Source organism: Python bivittatus, unplaced genomic scaffold (assembly GCF_059951505.1).
Source record: "Python bivittatus isolate LINGU-HERP-01145 unplaced genomic scaffold, Pbiv_v1 ctg000790_np1212, whole genome shotgun sequence".
Taxonomy (NCBI): Eukaryota; Metazoa; Chordata; class Lepidosauria; order Squamata; family Pythonidae; genus Python; species Python bivittatus.
The window spans coordinates 4,341,085-4,362,050 of NW_028277110.1; the positions used below are offsets into that span (position 1 = coordinate 4,341,085).

At 45.4% G+C, this 20,966-nt stretch overlaps 1 protein-coding gene across 2 annotated transcripts in view; it reads left to right on the forward strand.

The window, feature by feature from the left end:
- Positions 1-1,158: 1,158 nt before the first annotated feature.
- Positions 1,159-20,966, forward strand: part of LOC103057723 (vascular endothelial growth factor receptor kdr-like) — a 166,922-nt gene continuing 147,114 nt past the window's right edge. Inside the window, exon 1 of one of the 2 annotated variants that reach the window (XM_088129275.1) lies at positions 1,159-1,938. In XM_088129275.1, the coding sequence (XP_087985401.1) occupies positions 1,884-1,938 (55 nt within the window). In that variant the 5' untranslated portion in view covers positions 1,159-1,883. The remainder of the gene's footprint in view (positions 1,939-20,966) is intronic. The other variant, XM_088129276.1, reaches the window with a different exon arrangement.

Consider the following 20,966-nt stretch of genomic DNA (forward strand, 5'->3'; position numbering starts at 1 on the left):
CTAACCAGAAGAGCAGCTGCAGGGGTGTCTGCAAGGATGCGGTGTGTGTGTGTGTGTGTGTGTGTGTGTGTGTCTGTCTAAAAAGCGAAGATGGTGGGCATAACCCTGCAACTGAAGCTCCACCATTGTTTATGTGGAACCACGACAGAAAAAGGGGTGTGGCTTCAATTGCTGAATTGCAGCCGACATCTTGCTTTTTTTGACACCCCCCGTGTGTCCAAACCCTCGGAGAAAAGATCCCTGGGTCCCATTCAAGCCAGGCTGTGGGGAATTCCTTGCCTTCTTCATTGTTCCTGGCCCATCCCCTTGCAGCACACTCGCCCTTTCTCTCTCACACTCCTGTGCACACATTGTTCACAGCAACCTGAAAATAAAGATCCGCTCCCAAGAGTTCGGCTTGCAAATATTTATTATTTTTATTATCACCCACTCCTCCACGGCAAGCCCAGAAGCCTTGGGGTTGTCAACTTCACCCTGCCTCCCCACCCCAATCCAGTGCCTGGCAGCTGCTTCGGACTCCAATTCCCATCCTCCCAATGAGGGATGCTGGCTTTGGTGGACGGGCAAGGCCTGGGGATGCAAGCATCCTTCCAGCTGCCGTATCCTCACAACAGCCAGATGAGGTAGGCTTGCTGAGAGAAAAAGAGAGAGAACAGCCAGCAAGTCCCAGGGCTAAAGAGCGATTCCAACCTTGTTTTGAAGCTTCGTGGCCGGGGTGAGGGTGGGGTGGCAGAAATGACGAATAGCAGGGGACCCTCCATCCATATCGGGCAAAAGGCTCTGGAAGGAACCCCTGGCGGGAAAGCGGAGGCGAGCAAGAGGACGGCTAACTCCGTCTTTAAAGGGACGAGGACCTTTTGCTCCGACTCCCTAACCACTAGACCACCTTGCCTCCTGCCTCCTTCTCCCGCCTCTGATCGCCGTCTAGGCACGGCGAGCCGAACCGAGGCAAAAGCCGGCTTGCACGCGTGCGTGCGTGTGCGCGCGCGCGGGTGGTGGGTGCCGGCGAGCCAGCGGGTGAGGGCAACAGTGGCCCGAGGCGAAGCGGCCGGAAGCAGCCGCGGGCTTTCTCCGCAGCCGGAGAAAAGTTGCAGAGACGGCCGGGGAGGGGAGGGGAGGGGAGGGGGAGGGGGATTCTCTCCCCGGGACGCCGGCTGCTGACGTCTCGCCTTCCTCCTTTTCTTTCCCTATAAAGAATTCCAAGTGCGCCTCCAACATCCCGGGAAAAGCGCATTCCATCTGGGAGGGGGAGAGGGAAATTGCAGTCCCCGGTCCGCTTGGACGAGCCCCAGACCTTGCAGAGCAACCGCAGACCCCTGTCGCCTCCGGCAGGCTCGCAGCTCCTCCGCCCTCGCCTGCCCGCCCCCCATAACCACCCTGCGATCTTCATGAGCGGCTGAGAAGTTCCCGCAGCGCCTTCCCGCGACCTCCGGCCTCCCCGTCCCGTCCCGTCCCGTCCCGCGCCGCCCGGGACGCGGCTGCCTCCTCCGGCCCCCAGCAGCACCTGCTAACGCGCAGACCGGTGGCCCTGGGCGGCATCGGCGGCGGAGCCCCGCTGACCCTGCCGCGTCCTCCCCTCGGGCTGGGCTGCCGCCCCTGCTGGGTCACCCTCAGCCCCCTCCCGAGACGAGCGCCGCGGAGACCGCGGGAGGCTCGAAGGCAGGGCAAACCGGTCCTTGCAGCATCGGGAGAGGAGGAGGAGGAGGAGGAGGGGGAAGCGGGGCAGCAGAGAGAGCCCTTTCTCCGGCGAGCTCCGACGCCCCCGGGCGCCTCCCCACCCCAGCCGGCGCGGCCGCACCCGTCGCAGCTTGTCCGGTGCCCGAGAGGGCGTCCTGGGCTGGGCACCCTCGGCTGCGAAAGGACCCGCCTCGTCGCCGCGGAACATGACGGCCACGCTGAGGATTCCCGTGGCCGTTTGCCTAATGCTGGGGCTTCAAGGTAAGCGCGCGCGCGCGGTCTCGCGGCTCGCCTGCCGCCGTCCCGGCTCCGCGGAGCGTCGGCGGAGTTGCCAGGCTCTTGGGAGGGCTCCCGCTTTCCCCGCTCTGCCGTCCACCTGAGTTGCTCAGCATCCTTTCTGGTGGGAAAGGAAGTCTTTCCAAACGGGCCAGGCCAATGCTGCCTGGCGTCGGCTGAGAACCGGGACGATTTGGCCTGCCAGAGCCTTTGGCAGCCGGTCCGGGCCAAAACCTCCTGGCCGCCGCTCACCTTCTGGTCTGGCTCAGGGCGCCGTCCAAACCGTGGCCTTTGTTTTCCAGCTCTGGGTGTTAGCTTGGCGTAAAAGCATGCCCCTGGGCCAACCTCTAAGCCATCAGTGAGATTACTGGATAAAAGGAGTGAGTTATTTGTCCTTCCATACTATTGCTCTTGCCTTCATGAATCCAAACTCTCTGGATTAGTTCACAGAGGCATGGATCAGCTCAGTTGTAGAGCACCGCTTTGCCCAAAGAAGGGCCCAAAGTAATCCTCTGCGTGCTTGTTTAAGCACAAAGAACAGGGAACAGGTAAATGGAAAGACGCTGCATTTTTCCCCTAGGAATTCTCATTCAGTCTGACCAAAGGGACTTTGCTTTCAAAGTTTCTCTCAAAGGAGAACAGAATTTTGCAGAAAGCCAGTATGTATATTGTGGTCATCTGGCTGGTGGTCTTCCCCTACTTCCATTCAATCCCAAGAGAAGATCTCAGGAAGGAATTTGCCACCCCCACCCCCCCAAGTGTGCTTTGGGTAAATCTTGCTCTTGAGTAGTTCTGGGAGATTTTCTCCTCCTGATTATATTCAGAGAAATCTGCCACCCAGATTTCTCTGCCTGCAAATCGGATGGAGAACTTTGGAAGTCTTGTTAGGGCCTAGTTCTGTCTGGCACCTTGGAGAGATGTTTGTGAATGAGAAGAGGCCCTAGAATAGGAGGATGAAGGATCTGCTATAGAACGTGGTTTCCGTATGCTAGTAGTTGAGGAATCAAGGTTCATAGTCCAGCTCGTGGCATCCTCTGTGCCCTGATGCTGAAACTCTGCCAGTGAGTTTGAAAGTTATGCCATCTGCAAACCCAAAACTGGAAGGACATCATTTGACTTGATACAAGACTGATCCAGTGAACCTCAAAGTTGAAAAGATATTGTCAGCTGACAGGGTGGCTGGGATGAATCTTGGTGTGGTGCAGTTTTCTCTCTAATGTTCTGCAAAGGAACGTAAGGAGCCCTGGACTGTGTCTTTTCCCCCCACCAAACCTCCTTTCCTTTTTCCTCTCTCCAAAAAGATACCATCTGTTGCTGATCACCTGGATTTCCTCTTTTCAGCTGGTATGCTATTTTCTCTGCATGCCAGCTTCTGCCCTGCACTGGTTCCTGAAGAAGGTTGTGTTGCTGGGTTGACGGTCACCGTTTATTTTGTAAAAAATACACGCCACGCAAACAGAATGGTTCATCCCAAAATAGAAGTTGGAATTTCTTTTCTTTTTAAATCATAACTACCTTGTTCCGGGCCAGACTATTTGTCTCCTTCTCCTAATATTGTGCCTCTCCAGTGGCACCACCTGCTGTTCAGGTTCTGAGGCTGGTCATGCCAGCAGATGACAAGGCCACTCCTGCTTTCGATTCCTTTCAGCTGGAAATCCTGTGGAGTGGACCTTTGGCAAGTCAAGGATGCGAGCACATGCTCTTTCTCTAGTCCTCATTTCCTTCGCTAGGTTGATATTATGACTAAGGGGTGCAAGCGAAGCTGGGACATCCATGGGTCTGGCCCAGAATCAAAGAGACAGACAGAGAGGAACAGATGGACCTTCTGTCAAGACCCAGAAGAATCCGTATTAGTGTGCTATATGGATGTGTTTCCATGCGTATATACTGGGGGCAAAATCCATACCCAGAGGTAGGTGTGTCTGTAGGGTATGGCAAAAAAGTCAAGCTGGTGCCCACAGCAGTGTGCTCAGAGCTCCATCTGTTTTTCATGTGTGTCACAATCACCATTGTGGCCACCTTCTTGACTTTTTGACAATCCTTTGTGGACCTGCCTGAGAAGCCTTATGTCTTGGCCACCACGTTGCTGCGTCTCTGCAGCACAGATTGGGTATGGTTCCACAACATGTTTCATTCCTATTGAAGCAACCCATTTCCTAAACGTGCATAACCTGTGGAAACTGAAACAAATTATTCTGTGTCTGCAGAATACGCTCCACCACAAAAAAACCAAACCAAGGTGAGGACTAGATAGATTTCTCATGTTGGGCATATGGGACTCCCAGGTTCTTAAGTGGAAGCATGTTGTGTGAATGGGATCATGACATGGCAGGGAGAGAGATGGACCAGCCATGACCCATGGCTGGATTTCCACTTTATGATAACTCAGCAGCATGTGATGATTCACAGCCAGAACATGCAAATGAACTTCTTCAGAAAGCTATTTTGAAGGCAGGAAAGGAAAAGGTCCTTGGTGGTTGATCTGGGACAGCTCATTCACATATGGAAACTGCTGTTGTGGTGGGTCATGTGTTGAATAAGCTTGGGTAGGAATGCTGTTCATATCTGCCTAGATTTTTCATAATGTTGTTGGAAAAGGGCTTGTTACATAAACTGGTTTGCTTTTGCATTTTCTTGCTAAACTTCTCTCTGTAGGGGAAAGTTCCCTGGCCGGTGGTACATTCTTCCCTTGGCTTGGCCGATGGGGGAGTTCCTGGCAGAGCTTCTCCACATCTGCCAGCGGGCAAGAAGGCTTCCTAGGAATGAGACTATGTACCAAATTACACAACTCCTTTCGGTGCAGCTTGGGCCCCAACATCTTTTCTAGAAATTAGGTGCTGTTCTGACCAACCCTCTGTTTGGACTGGATTGTCAGCTCCTGGAGGCAGAGGCAGAAAGGAGAAAGGATGTCCTGTTGATGCCTGTCATTCCTTTTAGGGGAAAAAGAAATAGTTGCCCTGCAAGGCATTTCAGGACACCAGTATGGTAGTCCAAAGCAATGAAGATGCCCCTAAACACCAGGTTGTTTTCTTTGTTTGGGCCTAAGAAAATCACTCCTATTCCCATATTTCCAGTTGCTAATGCAGATTGACATTATGGCATCTATAAAGTATGTCTATAAAGTATGTCTATCCTTCAGCCATTTCCATGTCTTCTTTGAGTCAGACTTGATTTGTCATATCTTCATGGAGACATCCATTTAATTTTCTTGGCACAATATACTCCTTCTTCCGGGATTTTTTTCTCCCCTTCCCAACCTAGGTTACAGCCATGAGATCTCCTGGTGGTCTCCCATCAAAGTTTTAATCAGGGTTAACTCTGTGATCACCTGCTGAGGCTTTTCCAGGGAAATAGAAAATAGCCTTATTAATTGGTTGCAGCATAGAAGCAACAAGGTCATCCTCAGATCTAAGAAATATATTATGCTGTACTCTTTATTTATTATGTATAATGTCCCTTGATGCTGGTGCTTTTAAAACTTTGATATTTTGCTGATGCACTGTCTGTGTGGAAGGAAGGAAGGAAGGAAGGAAGGAAGGAAGGAAGGAAGGAAGGAAGGAAGGAAGGAAGGAGAAGAGATGAAGAAGGAAGGGAGGAAAGAAGGAAGGAAGGGAAAGAGATGGGGAGGGGGGAGGGAGGGAGGGAGGGAGGGAGGAAGGAAGGAAGGAAGGAAGGAAGGAAGGAAGGAAGGAAGGAAGGAAGGAAGGAGAAGAGATGAAGAAGGAAGGGAGGAAAGAAGGAAGGAAGGGAAAGAGATGGGGAGGGGGAGGGAGGGAGGGAGGGAGGGAGGAAGGAAGGAAGGAAGGAAGGAAGGAAGGAAGGAAGGAAGGAAGGAGAAGAGATGAAGAAGGAAGGGAGGAAAGAAGGAAGGAAGGGAAAGAGATGGGGAGGGGGAGGGAGGGAGGGAGGGAGGGAGGGAGGGAGGAAGGAAGGAAGGAAGGAAGGAAGGAAGGAAGGAAGGAAGGAAGGAAGGAAGGAGAAGAGATGAAGAAGGAAGGGAGGAAAGAAGGAAGGAAGGGAAAGAGATGGGGATGGGGGAGGGAGGGAGGGAGGAAGGAAGGAAGGAAGGAAGGAAGGAAGGAAGGAAGGAAGGAAGGAAGGAAGGAAGGAAGGAAGGAAGGAAGGAAGGAAGGAAGGAAGGAAGGAAGGAAATCTTTTGTCAAGGGATCCTTTGCGATAAAACAAGGATTAGAAGGAAACTGTCTTATACTGTGCTTAAACTGCTCTTGCTTCTGTTGGTTTCCAAAAGGAAGATAAACCTTAAATGTCCCAGGACGCACTTCAAAAATGAGGAGTAAAAAACCAGCCAGCCTACATTGAAGTGGGGTGGTGGCAGTCTGCCTGACTGGCTGCATCTGGGACCAGAGCGAGGCGGGCTGCCCAGGAGCCCAGAGAGCTGGGGAGATGCCCAGGCTGGGGGCAGCTGCTTGGCTTACGCTTCAGGGCGGCCGGTGAACCCAGCGCAGAGAAGCTGCTTCCCTCGGCTGGGGTGGGGGTGGCACCGGGAGTCATTCAGCCTAGAGCTGAACTGCTTCAGAGTTCAGTTTGGTTTCCTTTATAGTCAGAACTATTTCAAAAATGCTGTCAACTTAATTGGGTGGGATTTTCCTAGAGATGGTTCCAATTATAATTTTCTCCCTCTCTGTTCTTGGATGCCAAGGGGAATGGAATGGGCCATGTGCAAGTCAATGCCTGAAAGTACCACTAGGCGGCAATTCTTCCTAGAAACATCTTTCCAGATGTTCTGCTGGGGGGGTTGGCGGGGGAGCCCGGAGAAGACCGGCTTCTGCTCCGTCATTCTGTGGCTTTGCTCACCGATAACGTTTCCTGGACAAAGCTCAGTTCTACCTTCTACCCAGTTCCTTTCTCTGACCGATCAGAAGCCTTTGTTTTCCTTTTCTTCTAAGTATTTTTGGTTGCTGGGCTCTGATTCCAACAAATTGTGGTTAGTTTTAGCAATGGTTGCCCGGGCAAACCAGTTTGGAGCCACTATTATTATTATTTTTCCTTGACTGAGCATATTGGTCTATGGAACTGAGTGTGAGCCCCTCACATTGGCAAAAGCTTTTCAGGTGGAGGAAAAACTGATTTTTATTATTTTTTTATTTTTTGCATCCTGATTAACTCCCCTTTGCATTTCGCTTGGATTCAGTGAGATGGCTATTTATGGTTTTATTATGTTTTAGTCGATTTATCTCCAATATTTCTGTGCAGAGGGCATTTGAGGATGGAAAACAGATCGTCTTGGCTGGGCTTTTCCCCATTTTGAAATAAGGCAATAAAATCTGCTTTGAAGATCAGCCATCAATCCTTTCCAACTTGTGTGGTCAATTCACACAACCATTCTTTTCAGCTTGTCCATCTGGAATTTAATTGTGCAATTCATTAAAGGAGAAAAAAGAATTTGTCTTAAAAAAAAAATTTGCCTAGTCAATAAAAAAGTAACCCATCATCGGTGACCAGAAGCAGTGGAGGAACTTTGTTTACATAAAGATGGTTTGTTGGATGCAATTCATCAGAGAAAAATGAGGACTTGCCAACAGTTTATTCTGCTATGCTGTAACTAAAAAGGTTTCCTTGCAGCCAGATTCTTCAGTCACAAAATGCATATGTTATGCCTTATGGCGGTAGCTTAGGATATTTGACTTCTGGACAGAGCAAGGTATGTGCAGGTATGGGGGTTAGACCATATGACCACCAAAGATCACTTTCATCCCTATGGTTCTGTGTATAACAGCACAACAATCTGCCTATAGTAGGAGGTAGATTCTCCATCTCTGGAAATGTTACGAAGAGGGTGGACATCCATCCTTCAAAAATAGTTTAATCGATTCCCCTGCACATTGCAGAGGGTTGCACTAGTGCAGTGTTTCTCAACCTTGGCAACTTGAAGATGTGTGGACTTCAACTCTCAGAATTCCCCAGCCAGTCATGGTTGAAGTCCACACATCTTCAAGTTGCCAAGGTTGAGAAACACTGCACTAGATGATCCTTGTGGTCCCTTTCTACTCCACAACTTTGTGATTTCTTGAACTTAGTTGCCCAGATCTGTGCTTTTCTAGGTTTGAGTCAGAGATCAAGAAGACATTTCTCTCCCATTTCCTTGACCACAGCATACCTAAGCATACTTGGGATGAACAATTAACTTAAACCCAACCTGGCCCTTACCTGCCTTTATTAGAGTTGGACTTTCAGTAATCAACAAGTGTTGTGGCTCATGTCCTGGAGACAACCACCTGTTAACATCTTGCTCTTGAAGCTAAGCTGGCCCTAAATGGACAACCCTCTCCATGCCAAAAGCAGAATCAAAATTAAGAAGACAAATGAGTATGGCTGGGCCTGGGTGCTGTCCCCTCAGTAGGTAAGATATAGCAGGAACATCTGCTTATTAAATGGCTCTCAAAGGCATGTACTCATTTTGCCTTAAGAGAAGTTCTGGGATTCTCTTTCCCTGCTTGCACCAGGTGTAATGTCCTAGGGAGAAGGATTCTGAATGAAAGAATTCCCAAAGGAGAAGAGGGAAGAGGCTCAAGATCCAAAATTTGGACAGGGAGAAAAGGCATAGCAAGGCATGAGATATGAGAAAGCCCTATTTGACCTGAAACCTCAGAAAAATTGGGCACTTCTAGATAACCATCCTTTCCAACTCTCAGATCTCCTGAATCCAATTGAAATGCACCTGAAATGGATGGGACTTTGACTATGTTCAGGTCTATTTGGACATCTGGATGTTCTGGGCCTCTTTAAAGGCCATCCCTTGTCACCCCAGATGGATTCAACCACACCTCCCCTCCCTTCTTCTAAGAAGGAATTCTAAGCTTAGCCCCTGTGTTTCTGTGCTCATTTGAGAAGCAAACCTCTGTTGCTTTCTAAACCTCTGTCATGGACGCACAGGCCATTTTGCACTTGGGGCCTGGTACCTTTTTGGGTATGGGGGACACGGTGGCGCAGCGGCTTAATGACGCTGAAAGTTGCCGGCCAGAAATGGTCAATGCTTCAGCGGTTCGAGTCCAGCCTTCGCGTTAAACAGGGTGAGCTCCTGTTTCCTCCCCAGTTCCTGTCAACCCAACAGGTCGAAAACTCACGTGAGTAGATAAATGGGGACTCTCACTCCGGTGGGAGGAAAAATGCTGGCGGCGCCTTGCAAAAAGGAGTCGGGAGCAGTTGCCGTTAAGCGCGAAAAACCGCGCGCGCCCGAAAAGGGCACGAAGCAACGGAAACCCTGCCTCCTGCACTCGCCAGCTGGGCTCTGCCCTAGGAAGGAGGCTCTGGCAAACCACTTCCGAAACAATTGCCTTGAAAACTGCAAAAAGGACTCGTCCAAAAAGCGGTCACTGCAGAGTCGGTAACGACTGAGTGCAGATTAAAAAAAAAACAAAAAACCTTTTTGGGTGAGGACATGGCTGTCATGGGATCTCAGAAGAATCCTAACCAATGAGAGCATTGTACACCTCTTCAGGCACGAGGCACCAACGCCTTTCTATTTCTGAAGTGGCATTTACTGCCACTTCAACTAGAACACTGCTTCTCAACCTTAACAACTTTAAGATATGTGGACTTCATGCTGGCTGGGGAATTCTGGGAGTTGAAGTCCACCCATCTTAAAGTTGCCAAGGTTGAGAACCGCTGGTCTAGAACAGTAATTATCCTAAACGAAAATAGCAGTATTTACTGCTAATGGGAATAACAATGCTTTCTTTCTCCAGTTTTCTGATATTAGTCCATCCCTTAATTTCCTTCTCCTGAGTCCCTGCGTACAGGCGCTTGAATCCCACAGATTGAGCCCCATTCTCCAGCAACTCACTGATGCTCCAGTTATGAAATTCCACTCTAATGTTGTGTGCTGGTCAGATTTTTTCACTTTTTATTTTTGCCCCTGAAGAGAGCAAACCTTTCAGCCAACAGCAAGAACAGCTTAGATAATCTTGCTTCAGAACAGATCAGGGACTCCATAGAAATGAATGAAGGTTAAGGGGAAAACACCATTTGCGTGTCTACGTTAGGACTAGGTGAAGCTTTGATCCAAAGCTTTGCTTTGAAGGTGATTTGATGAAATCATCCCTTCAAAGTGAATTGCCTGATCAATTCAGTCAATTACTCAGATGTCCTCAAATCCATTCAAAGATTCAGGGGATTATTTTTTTAAAATAAAAAAAAAAAATACCAACTTTGGGGCTTGAATTAATTTGTTCATTTAAATAACAGTATTTGAATTCAGTTGACTCTTCTTTAAATCAGACTGGGAATTTCAATAATATCAAGCATTTGAAATAAATCATGGGTGATTCTCACAATTATAATCTGCATCCGTTCCTGGGGAGCATTAGGAATCTCCTGTAAATAATCTGTCTCCTTCCAGACATCAGCCAGTATAGATTTTTTTTTTTTAAATTGCCATGGAGTTGGTACCTTTCTCTGTTTCTGATCCAAAACTTTTGAACTTGCTCATAAATTACCTGTAGTTAGAGCTGTCCCTAATGAGATGGTTCTATGATGCTTGAATTTGGATTCCTGCACTAAGCAGGGGGTTGATTTGATGGTTTAAATCAGCAGTTCTCAACTGGGGGCCCTAGGATATTTCAAAGGGGGCACAGATGAAAAACATGTAACGGGGAGGGGGCACGGCATGTGCCAAGGAGGCCACAGAAAAGGGAAGTGTATTATGCTGCAATGGTGTCTTGTTGACACCAGAAAACACACACAGACCCCAGCTACTGTCCCATGCCCATATCTGGTCATGGGACCTGGACAGGGGGGCGGGCACAGGTGAAAAAAGGTTGAGAAACACTGGATTAAATGGCCCCTTTCAGCTCTATGGCTCTGTTGCTCTCTGAAGGAATGCCACCAAGAGCTCCGAAAAGATGTCCAAATTGAGGAATGCTAATTAAAATAGCAAACACAGTACAATGTAAGCAAACATCAAACACACTTCACACTTGCCACAGGATTCGTACACAATGCTGACAGGTGTCTGGAAGGCTACACGACACCAGCCATTGATTGATTCTGTTTAGCATAGTAGGGATTCCAACTTTTAAAAATAGTGATCCAGTTCCCGTATTTGTCATAGGAACTGGCTAATTATCTCTAAGGATCTCAGAGCCAACTCTTTCTAACATGGCCCGCTGATCCAGCCTGTTCTTGCCTTCTATAGCTTAGCGAGGTCTGCAGGAAGGGGGGAAATATACATGTCCTCTTGAACTTGAGATCACTGGGGTTAACCCCGGGACTTTCTGCAGATGATGAAGTAAAACGTTCTCTCCTCACATTCAAACAGCAGTTAGTTAATCTGCAGTCGAGGAATTCAGTGAATTCCAGATATGGTTTCCCACTAAAAGCTTAGGTAATACCAGCTTGTTTGCTCTGGCTTCCAAACCACCTAATATTAAAACCACAATGAAGAGCAGGTCAGGAAATAAATCTTATAGAGAGCCACTAATTTTATTTATTTATTTTTTTATTTATTTATTTATTTATTTATCATATTTATATATGTTAATTTATAATTTCCAAGTAACTAGTTCCTAGAAGTGCAGCCTTATCTAAGTTCTGGTTGCTCACTTCTAGTTTTGGAAGAGCAAAATGCATAGCTAACTTTGTTGAGGGTGTGGAGCTCATCTGACTTGCTTAAAGTGACACGCTTCTTATGTAAAATGGTCCACGTCTATCTCTTGTCGTGCATCTGAAATTGGAAGCTATTTGCCAACACTTGCAGAGAAACGCTAATGTGCTTTGCAATACTTTGCACAGCCCTATTGTGTTATCCTTCCTTATTTATTCATCTGCCAGGCAAACAGAGAAAACAGCAAGGCTTGTCAGCAATCTGCCAGTCCAGATTATTATCTGCAAATGTCACTTCACATAAGCACATGTTGACTGAGCAGCTCCAACCAGAACAGGATCAGGCAACAACACACTGAATCATAAGGAGGTATTTTCATATGGAATGAAATCTACAATCCAGCTTTTTCTTTTTTTACTACAACAAAGAGGGGGTGAGACATGATATGTCAGAGTCAACTCAGACAAGGCTGTATGATTCAAAATCCATAAGATATTTTTATCCCTACTCTTAGCCAAAAGGCACACATAGTAACTTACATATAATCTGTAAAACTAAGGCAGGCTTACAGTGTGAAAGACAAGACATGAAACGAAGAAGGAATGGAGGAGGAAAAGAGGAAAAACAAACTGAGGTGCCAGTTGTTAAAGTTAAATATTATAGTTTCTGGAATAGGCCTCCCTAAATTCAGTGAAGGGAGGACCCCAATGAAACTGGTGTTTCAAGCTTTTGGAGTTAAGGTCAGGTGTTTGCTTCAGAGATATTCATTAAAGAGGGTTTTATAGACATGGTGTGATTCTAGGGATACGCATATGCGGCTTACATTGGTTATGATGAAGACTTGTGCAACATGACTATTTTTGTTATTCAGTGCTGAGAGAGAAACTACACTAGCCATGTAGCTAGCGGGGTGCAGAGATTTTCTCTAAACTGCACTTAGATTTTATTGAGTGGTGCCAACAGCTGGTGCAGGTTGAAGAGTTGAGGTTTTGAATTATGAATAGGGAGTGCACACTTGACTGATTTCAAATTCACTCTTAGTCTGGGAAATTCACTGGGGGACTCTGGGCCTGCCACTTTCAGCTCAATCTAAATTGCTGGATTGCTGTTGCAGGGTCAGAATTGAATTAGATCTAGTATCCCTCCCCTTGTGCTCCTGCAGGAGAAGTAGGATAGAAGACGATGGATGGATGGACGGATGGGCGGATGGACGGATGGACGGTCGGACTGGATTGTGTGAACCTACACTTCTCTCCTCCCTCCACCCCCCATCTTAATCCTGTTGGGCTGTTTGCTTCTTCTGAATCTCTTCTTTTACTGTACTTTTCTTTTTTGCTGTATTCTGGTTATTCTTTCAGGTAATGATCTAACGATCTCCGTGTCATAGCAGGGCACTGACTAAGTAAAGCTGAGTGAAGCTGCAAAGGAAATGTGAGGAGTATATGTCACTCTCATTTCTTTTTTTATTATTTTTTTTTCTGTATTTAGTTTAGGATAATGATGATGATGATACCAAATGAGTCCGGGGCATCTGTGGGAGGATCAAAAAAGTCAAGATGGTGGCTCTGACTGCATAATGGAAGCCCTGTCCCTTATGTGTGGGCCTTTGAATGCCATTGACTCTCTTTCTGCATCAGATGAATGACAAAATATATGCCTTTGTGGGATAGCTACTGTACTTGACCAAAGCTAGACTTTGCATTTGGATATAAATGTCTGAGGCATCTTCTATTTCCCTAATCCTAAATCCTTGAAAAACAGGGCCTACCTTTTAAACAGAACTAGAACTGAATCCCCATTGACTTGAGAGCTGGGAAGAGACTGAGTTTTTTTTCCTATCAAATAATGCAAAGTTAGAAGCACCTTTAGACCTTGCATCTAATCCAAGTGCTCTCCAAGTACTCGTGGCAGATTCTTAAGGTTTTTAGCTTTACACTGACTTAAAGCAGACATCTAAGTAGCTGGCAGATCTTTGCTGATTTTGTCTGGACTTGGATGCTAAGCAGGGTTAGGAGATCATCAGGGGATTCCGTCTTGGGAGAAGGCAATGGCAGCCTGCTTCTGTATTTTTGCCAGGGAAACTTGAGTGTCCTCATGGAGTCAAGTTCAACTTCAAGGAGACTTTAGCACTTGGCTGATCTTGAAAATCTTGACTGTACTTGAGCAAAATTTTGAAAAAACGCCCCAGAAGAAGGCAATAGCAATTCATTTCTACGGTGTTGCTGAGAAAACTCCATGGATGGTTCCACCAAGTCACTAGAGTTGAGCTTCATTCAATTTCTTTACTTTATTAGATCAGACACTCTTTATGACAGAGCTAGGATCTATATGAGAACTGTAGAGACACACAGAATGTCTTTGCTGTGGACACAAATGGAAATGGTGCCTTTATAGATTGAGCAGCACAACTTCACTTCCCCAGGGTGCAGGCTCGAGGCCAGTGGTCCTTCCAAAATTGCAGTTTTTAATGTGAGAGAAACATGCAGGGGTGAATAATCTTAACTGTCCTGAATTAATTCAGCGTTATTTTAATGAAGCTTAAAGGGTCATGAAACAGAATTGATTTTATTTTGTTTTGTCTGGCCCATGCCTCTTTTGAGAGTACAATTGCTAATGTATCATTCAGAACCTTGAGGGAACGGCTTTGAATGCCTCTCAGCATGCTGTGGGGTGGAAAACATGCACATTGTTCAAAACAATGGATTACGGAACGCCAAAAAGGTGGTTGTCTTGGAATTCCCCTGATTTCTCTGTAGACTTGATGTGGCCCCATCGCTTTCTTCCTTTGCAAAACTTTATCAGTACAATTGTTCTTTGTTTTTTGTTTTTGTTTTTATTCCTCTACTGGCCCTTACGCTCTGCAAAACAACACACAATTCCTTGACGGGACAAAAGGGATGTGAAAAGGCCTTGTTGAGGACCTAAAGTGGCAAAGCTTTCAGCGTTGCAAATGAGGTTTTGTATTTTCCAAGCCTTCGTTAAGGGGAAAAGAAAGTTAAGGGGAAAAGAAAACAAGAAGTTCCATTTCCTTTTTTGGTGTATAGGGAATGGCAAAAGCATATGGGCCCAAAGATTTTGCAGAAATCTGGAGTCAACTGCCATATGTGAAGGAAATGTATGGGCTCTACTTCTGTTTTCAGTTCCTGTGCTTTGTCTTCTCTGTTTCCCCATAAGTTTCCTTAGATCTTCCTGTGTTTTTCTTAAGTGTGGGAACAACCTTGCCAAGGAAGTGGGGAGCAGGATTCGCAGGATAACGGGAATTGTTCTAGATTTAAAGGTCAAGGAAATCTGACCCATGACTACTTGTTCAGTTTATTTGGTCTCAGAAAACTGAGGTATCCCTAATATTTCTAGCCTATATTTGCAACGATCTGTTGTTGTTGCTTAAAATAATTTGTTTTCTTGAGTGAGAAAGAAAAGAGACAGATTTAAAACCACCACGAACCATCTCATGCTGGTCTAAAAAGGCATTTTCAGTTATGAGGCATCACTCAGTTTTGCTTGAAAACATCTCTCTGCCTGATTGTAAGAGCTGCTCTGTGTTTCTTAGTTAATTTGTTTATTAGGAGACCAATAGCCTTTTCTACTTGCAAAGGAAAAGTGCTTGAGGCAGCTCATCCCACGAAAAGCAACAATCAAACCACCAACGTAAAGATCAATCCCTTTATAAATATGCAAAAAGCAGCAAATTAGAAATGGCATGAAAAAGTTAATAAATTGCATGCACAGCATCTGCCTTCTCCAACTTAATGCCTTCCAGGTGTGCGGGACTGCTGTTTGCAGAATTTCCCATTGGCCAGAGTGACTGGAAATTTGGGGGGTTCTCTCATGACGGAACAGTGCCAGGCTGGAGAAGGTTGCATGAGATAAATGGAAAGCTCATCAGAAAAGAAGGACCTTTAAGTGAAGCCAGAGTGTTGGTAAAAATAAAGATAAATGAACTTCCCACAATGGATTGTTCCAGGCTGGATGCAAGAGAAAATGATTCTCCTCCATCCTTTCAACAGGATTAGACAAAACAACCCATGTTATTTGGACTCCTGCTCTATGTCTGCTCAGAATTGTCTGTAGCAGCTTTCTAGATGTTGGACTTCAACTCTCAGATTTCATAGTCATGGTCATGCCTGTGGGGGAATTCTGGAAGTTGAAGTCTATATATTTGGAGGACGCTTGGATTGAGAAAGGTTGGTCTACACTGGTAGTCTTTGCTCCAGAATTTCAAGCATGTCTTTTCCAGGTTTGTTTGGAGGTGCCAAGAACAATATCTGGAACCTGGAACTTCCTTACACATCACACCTACTGAAGGCTATGCCCCTTCTCTATTAGGTAAACTTTGTGTCCAGGCAGATTCTAGACTGGACTTATACAGAGAAAATTATTTGTTGGAAAAGCTGCCTGACCACCTTTCTATACAGAGAGCACATCAGGGCCGGGCTACATGATAACCTTCCAGTCTGACCTGCTTGCTTCTGATAGGCTAAGGTTGGAGGCGTGCAGCACACTTGGAGTAAATGCAGGTTAACATTCCACAATTGCAGTTAATTAACTAACATGAAATGTTTGGAAGAATAAAGTCTCTTGTGGCTTAACGTGATGGTTTGGGTCACACAACATGCAACCCAAGCCTATTTCAGTCTGGTGGAGCAGGTGATGCAAAAGCAGTTGATGATGTATTGATCAGAGAGATTAATATCTAATATAGGAAGGCAATGGTTTGAATATTTCAAGCAAGACACAACCTGAACAGGTTACACTTCCTGCAAGCAAGTACAAGATGAACAGATTTGATTGTTGGAATGAGGTAGGTAGTCTAGCACCCTTTTCAGATCCTGGAGCCTCTCTCCAGGATTGCGTGCCAAAATCCAGGATTGCCATTTTTCATTAAAAACAAAAAAGAACTCAAATAGGTACTATAAATCTCCACCAGACACATCTGACTTATTTAAAAGCATCTGACTTCACACTTATGGACACCTCCAGGAAAAGGGCTGACCGTTTTAGCCCCTCTTTCTGGTGGCATCACATTTCACCACCAGACCTTGTATGGATGGAGAGACCCTTAAAAAAAGGGGAAAGATGCCCAGCCCTGTTCTAAGATCTCACAATTTACATACTTGTTGTAGGAACCCTTAGGCTTCATTCACACAGCAAATTCAGGTTGATACAGTTCGGTGTACAGGACCCAGGATAGTTAAACAAACAAGCATGTTACAGTTTCATGTGATGATCTGATTCATGCAATAGACGGGGTTCACACAACTCTCAGAACTACCAACTACCTAACCTCTGTTTAGCCTGGCCAAATATATTGTTTGAACCCAACCATGGTATTTATCCAGCAATTATACTGGAGGGAAGGTTTTCTCAAGCCTGTGGATTTCTGAGGGAGAGGTTTAAGGTTGGAGGCCAGAACACTTTCTTATTTGTCTGACTGTCTCTCTGAGTTTTGACAGGTTGGGAGCTTAAATTGTGCTATCTGGACATGACATGGGTAGGGAAAGAGAGAGGCTAGTTGAGAAAATCTCTCTCCTATTAAAACCAGGAGCATCAAAGGGAATGCAAACAATGATGTCACTACCACCACTCTTCTCTGCCCTCCCTGGGGCTCTCATTTTAAACATAGCATTTAGCTTGTTCATGAAAAGAATCCAAGAGAATCATCTAACCTTTTGGCCCTTGGAATATTTTTCATTTATAAGCAGATGCAACTATTTTGGAGATGGTGTTTTTGAACATTGGGACACATTCATCTGTTACACTGCCACCCCAGCCTTCTTCCAAGTTCTTGCGAGGAGGAATTGTTGGAAGAGATATTAGAGGCCAACCCCCTCAGGGCAGGATCCATTGACGCATCTCTCAGAGAAGACCATCCAGCCTCTGATGGAAAACCTTCCATGAGGGAGAATTTGCCACTTTATATGGCAGCTTGTTCTACTAGCTGACAGCTTATGTACTTAAGAAGTTCTTCTGATGTATAGCCTAAACGTTAGAGTTTTAACCCACTGGTTCTGGTCCTGCCCTTTGGAGCAGTAGAGAATAAGTCCGTTCCTTCATCTGTCTGACAGTCCTTCAGATCTTTGAAGGCTGCTATCACATCTCAGTCTGTTCATGTAGGTTAAACATACCCAGATCCTTTAACTATACCTCATTGGGTTTTGTTTCCAGTCCCCTTACCATCTTGGTAGACCTCTTCTAAACTTGTTCCAAAGGTGGCCAGAACTTATCATGATGCTTTAGCTGGGGCCTAATCAGAACGGAGTGAAACAATTATTTCCCAAGGTGTTAACAGATAGCTTTCCTGCCTGGGTTCAGATCTGCTTAGTTTCCAAGAATTCACCTTTTTTGTAGCCTTCTGACCAGTTTTGAACTATTGAGCCAATTTCCATACATTATCATGTAGAAAGAACATTTCATTGGAAATGATCTGATTCTGGACAGTGTCACATCAAACTGGGTACCTGGTAGAGGACCCTTTCCTCCTGTATCTAATTAAGAATTATTCCACTAAAATCGATTAATCTCAGGACATCTGCTGGGCACTCAGACGAATCAACTTGGTTTTTTAATTAACCCTTTTTGGAACCGGCAACACCACCAGGCCCTACCAGGCCACCCAAGGCATTGTTGAGAATGCTGTGAACCCAAACTTGGGCCTCCCTGCAGCCATTCTGGTGGACATCTTCTCTGCCATGCCCCCATCCCACCCCCTTTTTTTCCAAAAGTGCATCAAGAAGAAGTCTGCCATTCATTCTACAGCATGTGGACTCAACATGGAAGTGTGAAACTTAGACTTTACAAGGTACTGAGATCTGCAAGTCTATTAGCAAGAAGAAAATTAAGTCAAGTTTGAAGTTGCTTATTGAAACTCGTTCTCTGGTATTATGCATCATCTATACTTCAATGCTTGGATAATCTTTGGGAGCCAACTACAACTTGAGTTAGAACTAAAGCTTTGCCAGATCTGTTTTGCTTGCAATTTCTCAAATGTTTTCTTCTTCAGCAAAAGATTTTCTGTTCCTCTATCTTCTCAAGATGCTTTAGAATTTCTTTCAGATTTCTCATGGTGGCTTTTGGGGGCTGATTTCATCGATGGGGAATGTGCTGGAGCTCCTGCTAGTGGAGAGGTTTTCTGGGGGCACCTCTTTCTGTCACTCTAAAGCCTCTAAAGGCAGCCCACACTTTCCAACTTGGGAGGAACTTGACTTTCTCCTGGGATTTAATGGGAGTGGAGGAAGCCAGGGAGGTGGCAGGTGCAGGGGACAGAATTACAAAGGAGAGACCTCATCGCTAAATTAGTGCAGGAACGTCATATCCTTCCCAGGAGGATCTCACCAAAATTCTTCTTTTCTGAAATAACATTTGGAAGCAAAATTCTCTTTCATGCAAGTAAATGAGAACTGCAGGAGGAAAGTCCATTTGGTCCAAGTTAGAATAGGGTTCCAAAAACTTAGCTTTCAGTTGGACTCTTGTCTTAAAACAAAGTCCTGTTGCTTCATTAAGTTTGATTGCTGGAAGCCTGGGAATATTTATTTATTTATTTATCTATTTATTTTTCAAATTTAGATACCGCCCATCTCACAAAAACTGACTCTGAATATCTGAATGTTGCAATGGACTCCTTCCCATCCATACACACTGTGGAGAGCTCAGGTCATAATCCAAAATGGACTGAACAGCAACCTTATGAACTCTCTAATAGTCCCTATCCAGCCTCAAGGGCATCTGTAGGAGGAGTCAAAATATCAAATGATTGAAGCCCCACCCCTTTTTGACATGTAGTGTCCATACAACAAAGGCAAAAAAGGAGTAGGTCTTCAATTGTCCGGTTGCAGCTGCCATCTTAACCTTTTTGACCCCACCAAGGACTCCCCTATGCCAGCATCCAGTGTCATATTCCACACCGTTGCTCATTAGCCCTGAGATAATTGGTGGCGGCAGGGTGAGCATTTTTAACTCAACCCAAATTTGAAAGGACGTTCTATAGCGGTCTTCGGCAACCCGGCACCTCCTATTGTGTTGTGGGCACACTTCTATAATATCGAGCACATCTGGACTGAAGAGAACTGGATTAATGGCCCACCGCATTTGCAATGCACACAGTACCACTAATAGGTTGATTGCTTCTAAATGTCGGATTTTATGTTGTGACTATTGGCTGTTTAAGAACAGGAAGAAATGTGTGTGGTTTCAAATGGGTCAGAGATAGGGCCAAGAATGTTACTTTTCAGGATTATTTGAACACTTAAAGTTCTGGGTTTCAACCTAGGCTTGGTGATGGAGGAATAGCTTTGAAATGAATCACTTCTGCAGATCATTTATTTTTATTCTGAGCACTCTGCAGTCTCAGGAGATATGTGATCAGCATGCTTGGGACTATCAAAACATTCCTTCATATTTTTTTTTCAGTGAATGGAATGGTGTGGAGGAATCTTCTAAAATAATTACTCATCACGATTCTGTCTTCGCACTTCAACAAGTCTGGGTGGCCAGCTAGGATGGTACGTAACGGACGTTGTTAAGGGATGTTGGTTTGGCAAATGTTGCCACTGAGCAAAAGCTGGCCAGTTTGGATGGCCCCATGTCCTTCTACTGTCCTAGATTAAAAAATGGACAGGACCAGCTGATGCTGCCAGCCCTAAGTCATAATTGTGCATTGAAACTTTTCAGCATTAAGATTTGGTAAGTGAAAGAACCAGCTATAGTGTTGTTTTCACTCAAGTGCGAAAAAGGATAATGCTTGTCTTTAAGACTGATGAGGAGGAGGAACTAACCAGTCATGATCAATATTGGAGAGACAGTCCTCACTTACCACCTATCTCAAAATTCTTAGGTGGATAAAAAAAATCCATAAACCAGCACTTCTATCATAGGATCATTTCAGTTGAGACTTTGGCTAACAAACTGGAGAGGTTTGTAGACTGTGGAATTATTTCAGAGCAGAGAATATCTATCAGCCAACAAACCTTTGATTACATACTTACTGAGCAATAAACCCTACTGGTCTGAGACAGATTTATGTCAACAACAGAAGAGAATCTCTGTAGCTCAGGGTTGAACTGTGGAGTCCTCGGTGTTCTCTGAGCTTCGTTGTTTTCTTGCAGAAGTTTTGTCACCCAACTAGGTAACATCATCAGTGCTAGTGAGTGTGGGGTTTGCTCCCTGTTTTTATACAGTAGTTTGCCTTGTCAGTGTTGCTGGGGGTGTGGTTTTCTCCTTCAAGGTTCCTTGATTAGGCTGCTGCTTACTGCTTGATTGTTTGTCTGAGTTGGTAGTTCTTTGATTGTTGTTCCTTGTTTGCTGCTTGATTGTTTGTCTGGTGTTAATCCTGGTGTTAATCCCTGCTTATCTGGGTTTTGATTGCTGGCAAGGAGGTGTTCTGGTCTTTTTGTTTCCTTTTTAGCTTTTTATTGTCTCTTTTGAATGGCACGTAATGTTGTTTATCTCTATGTGC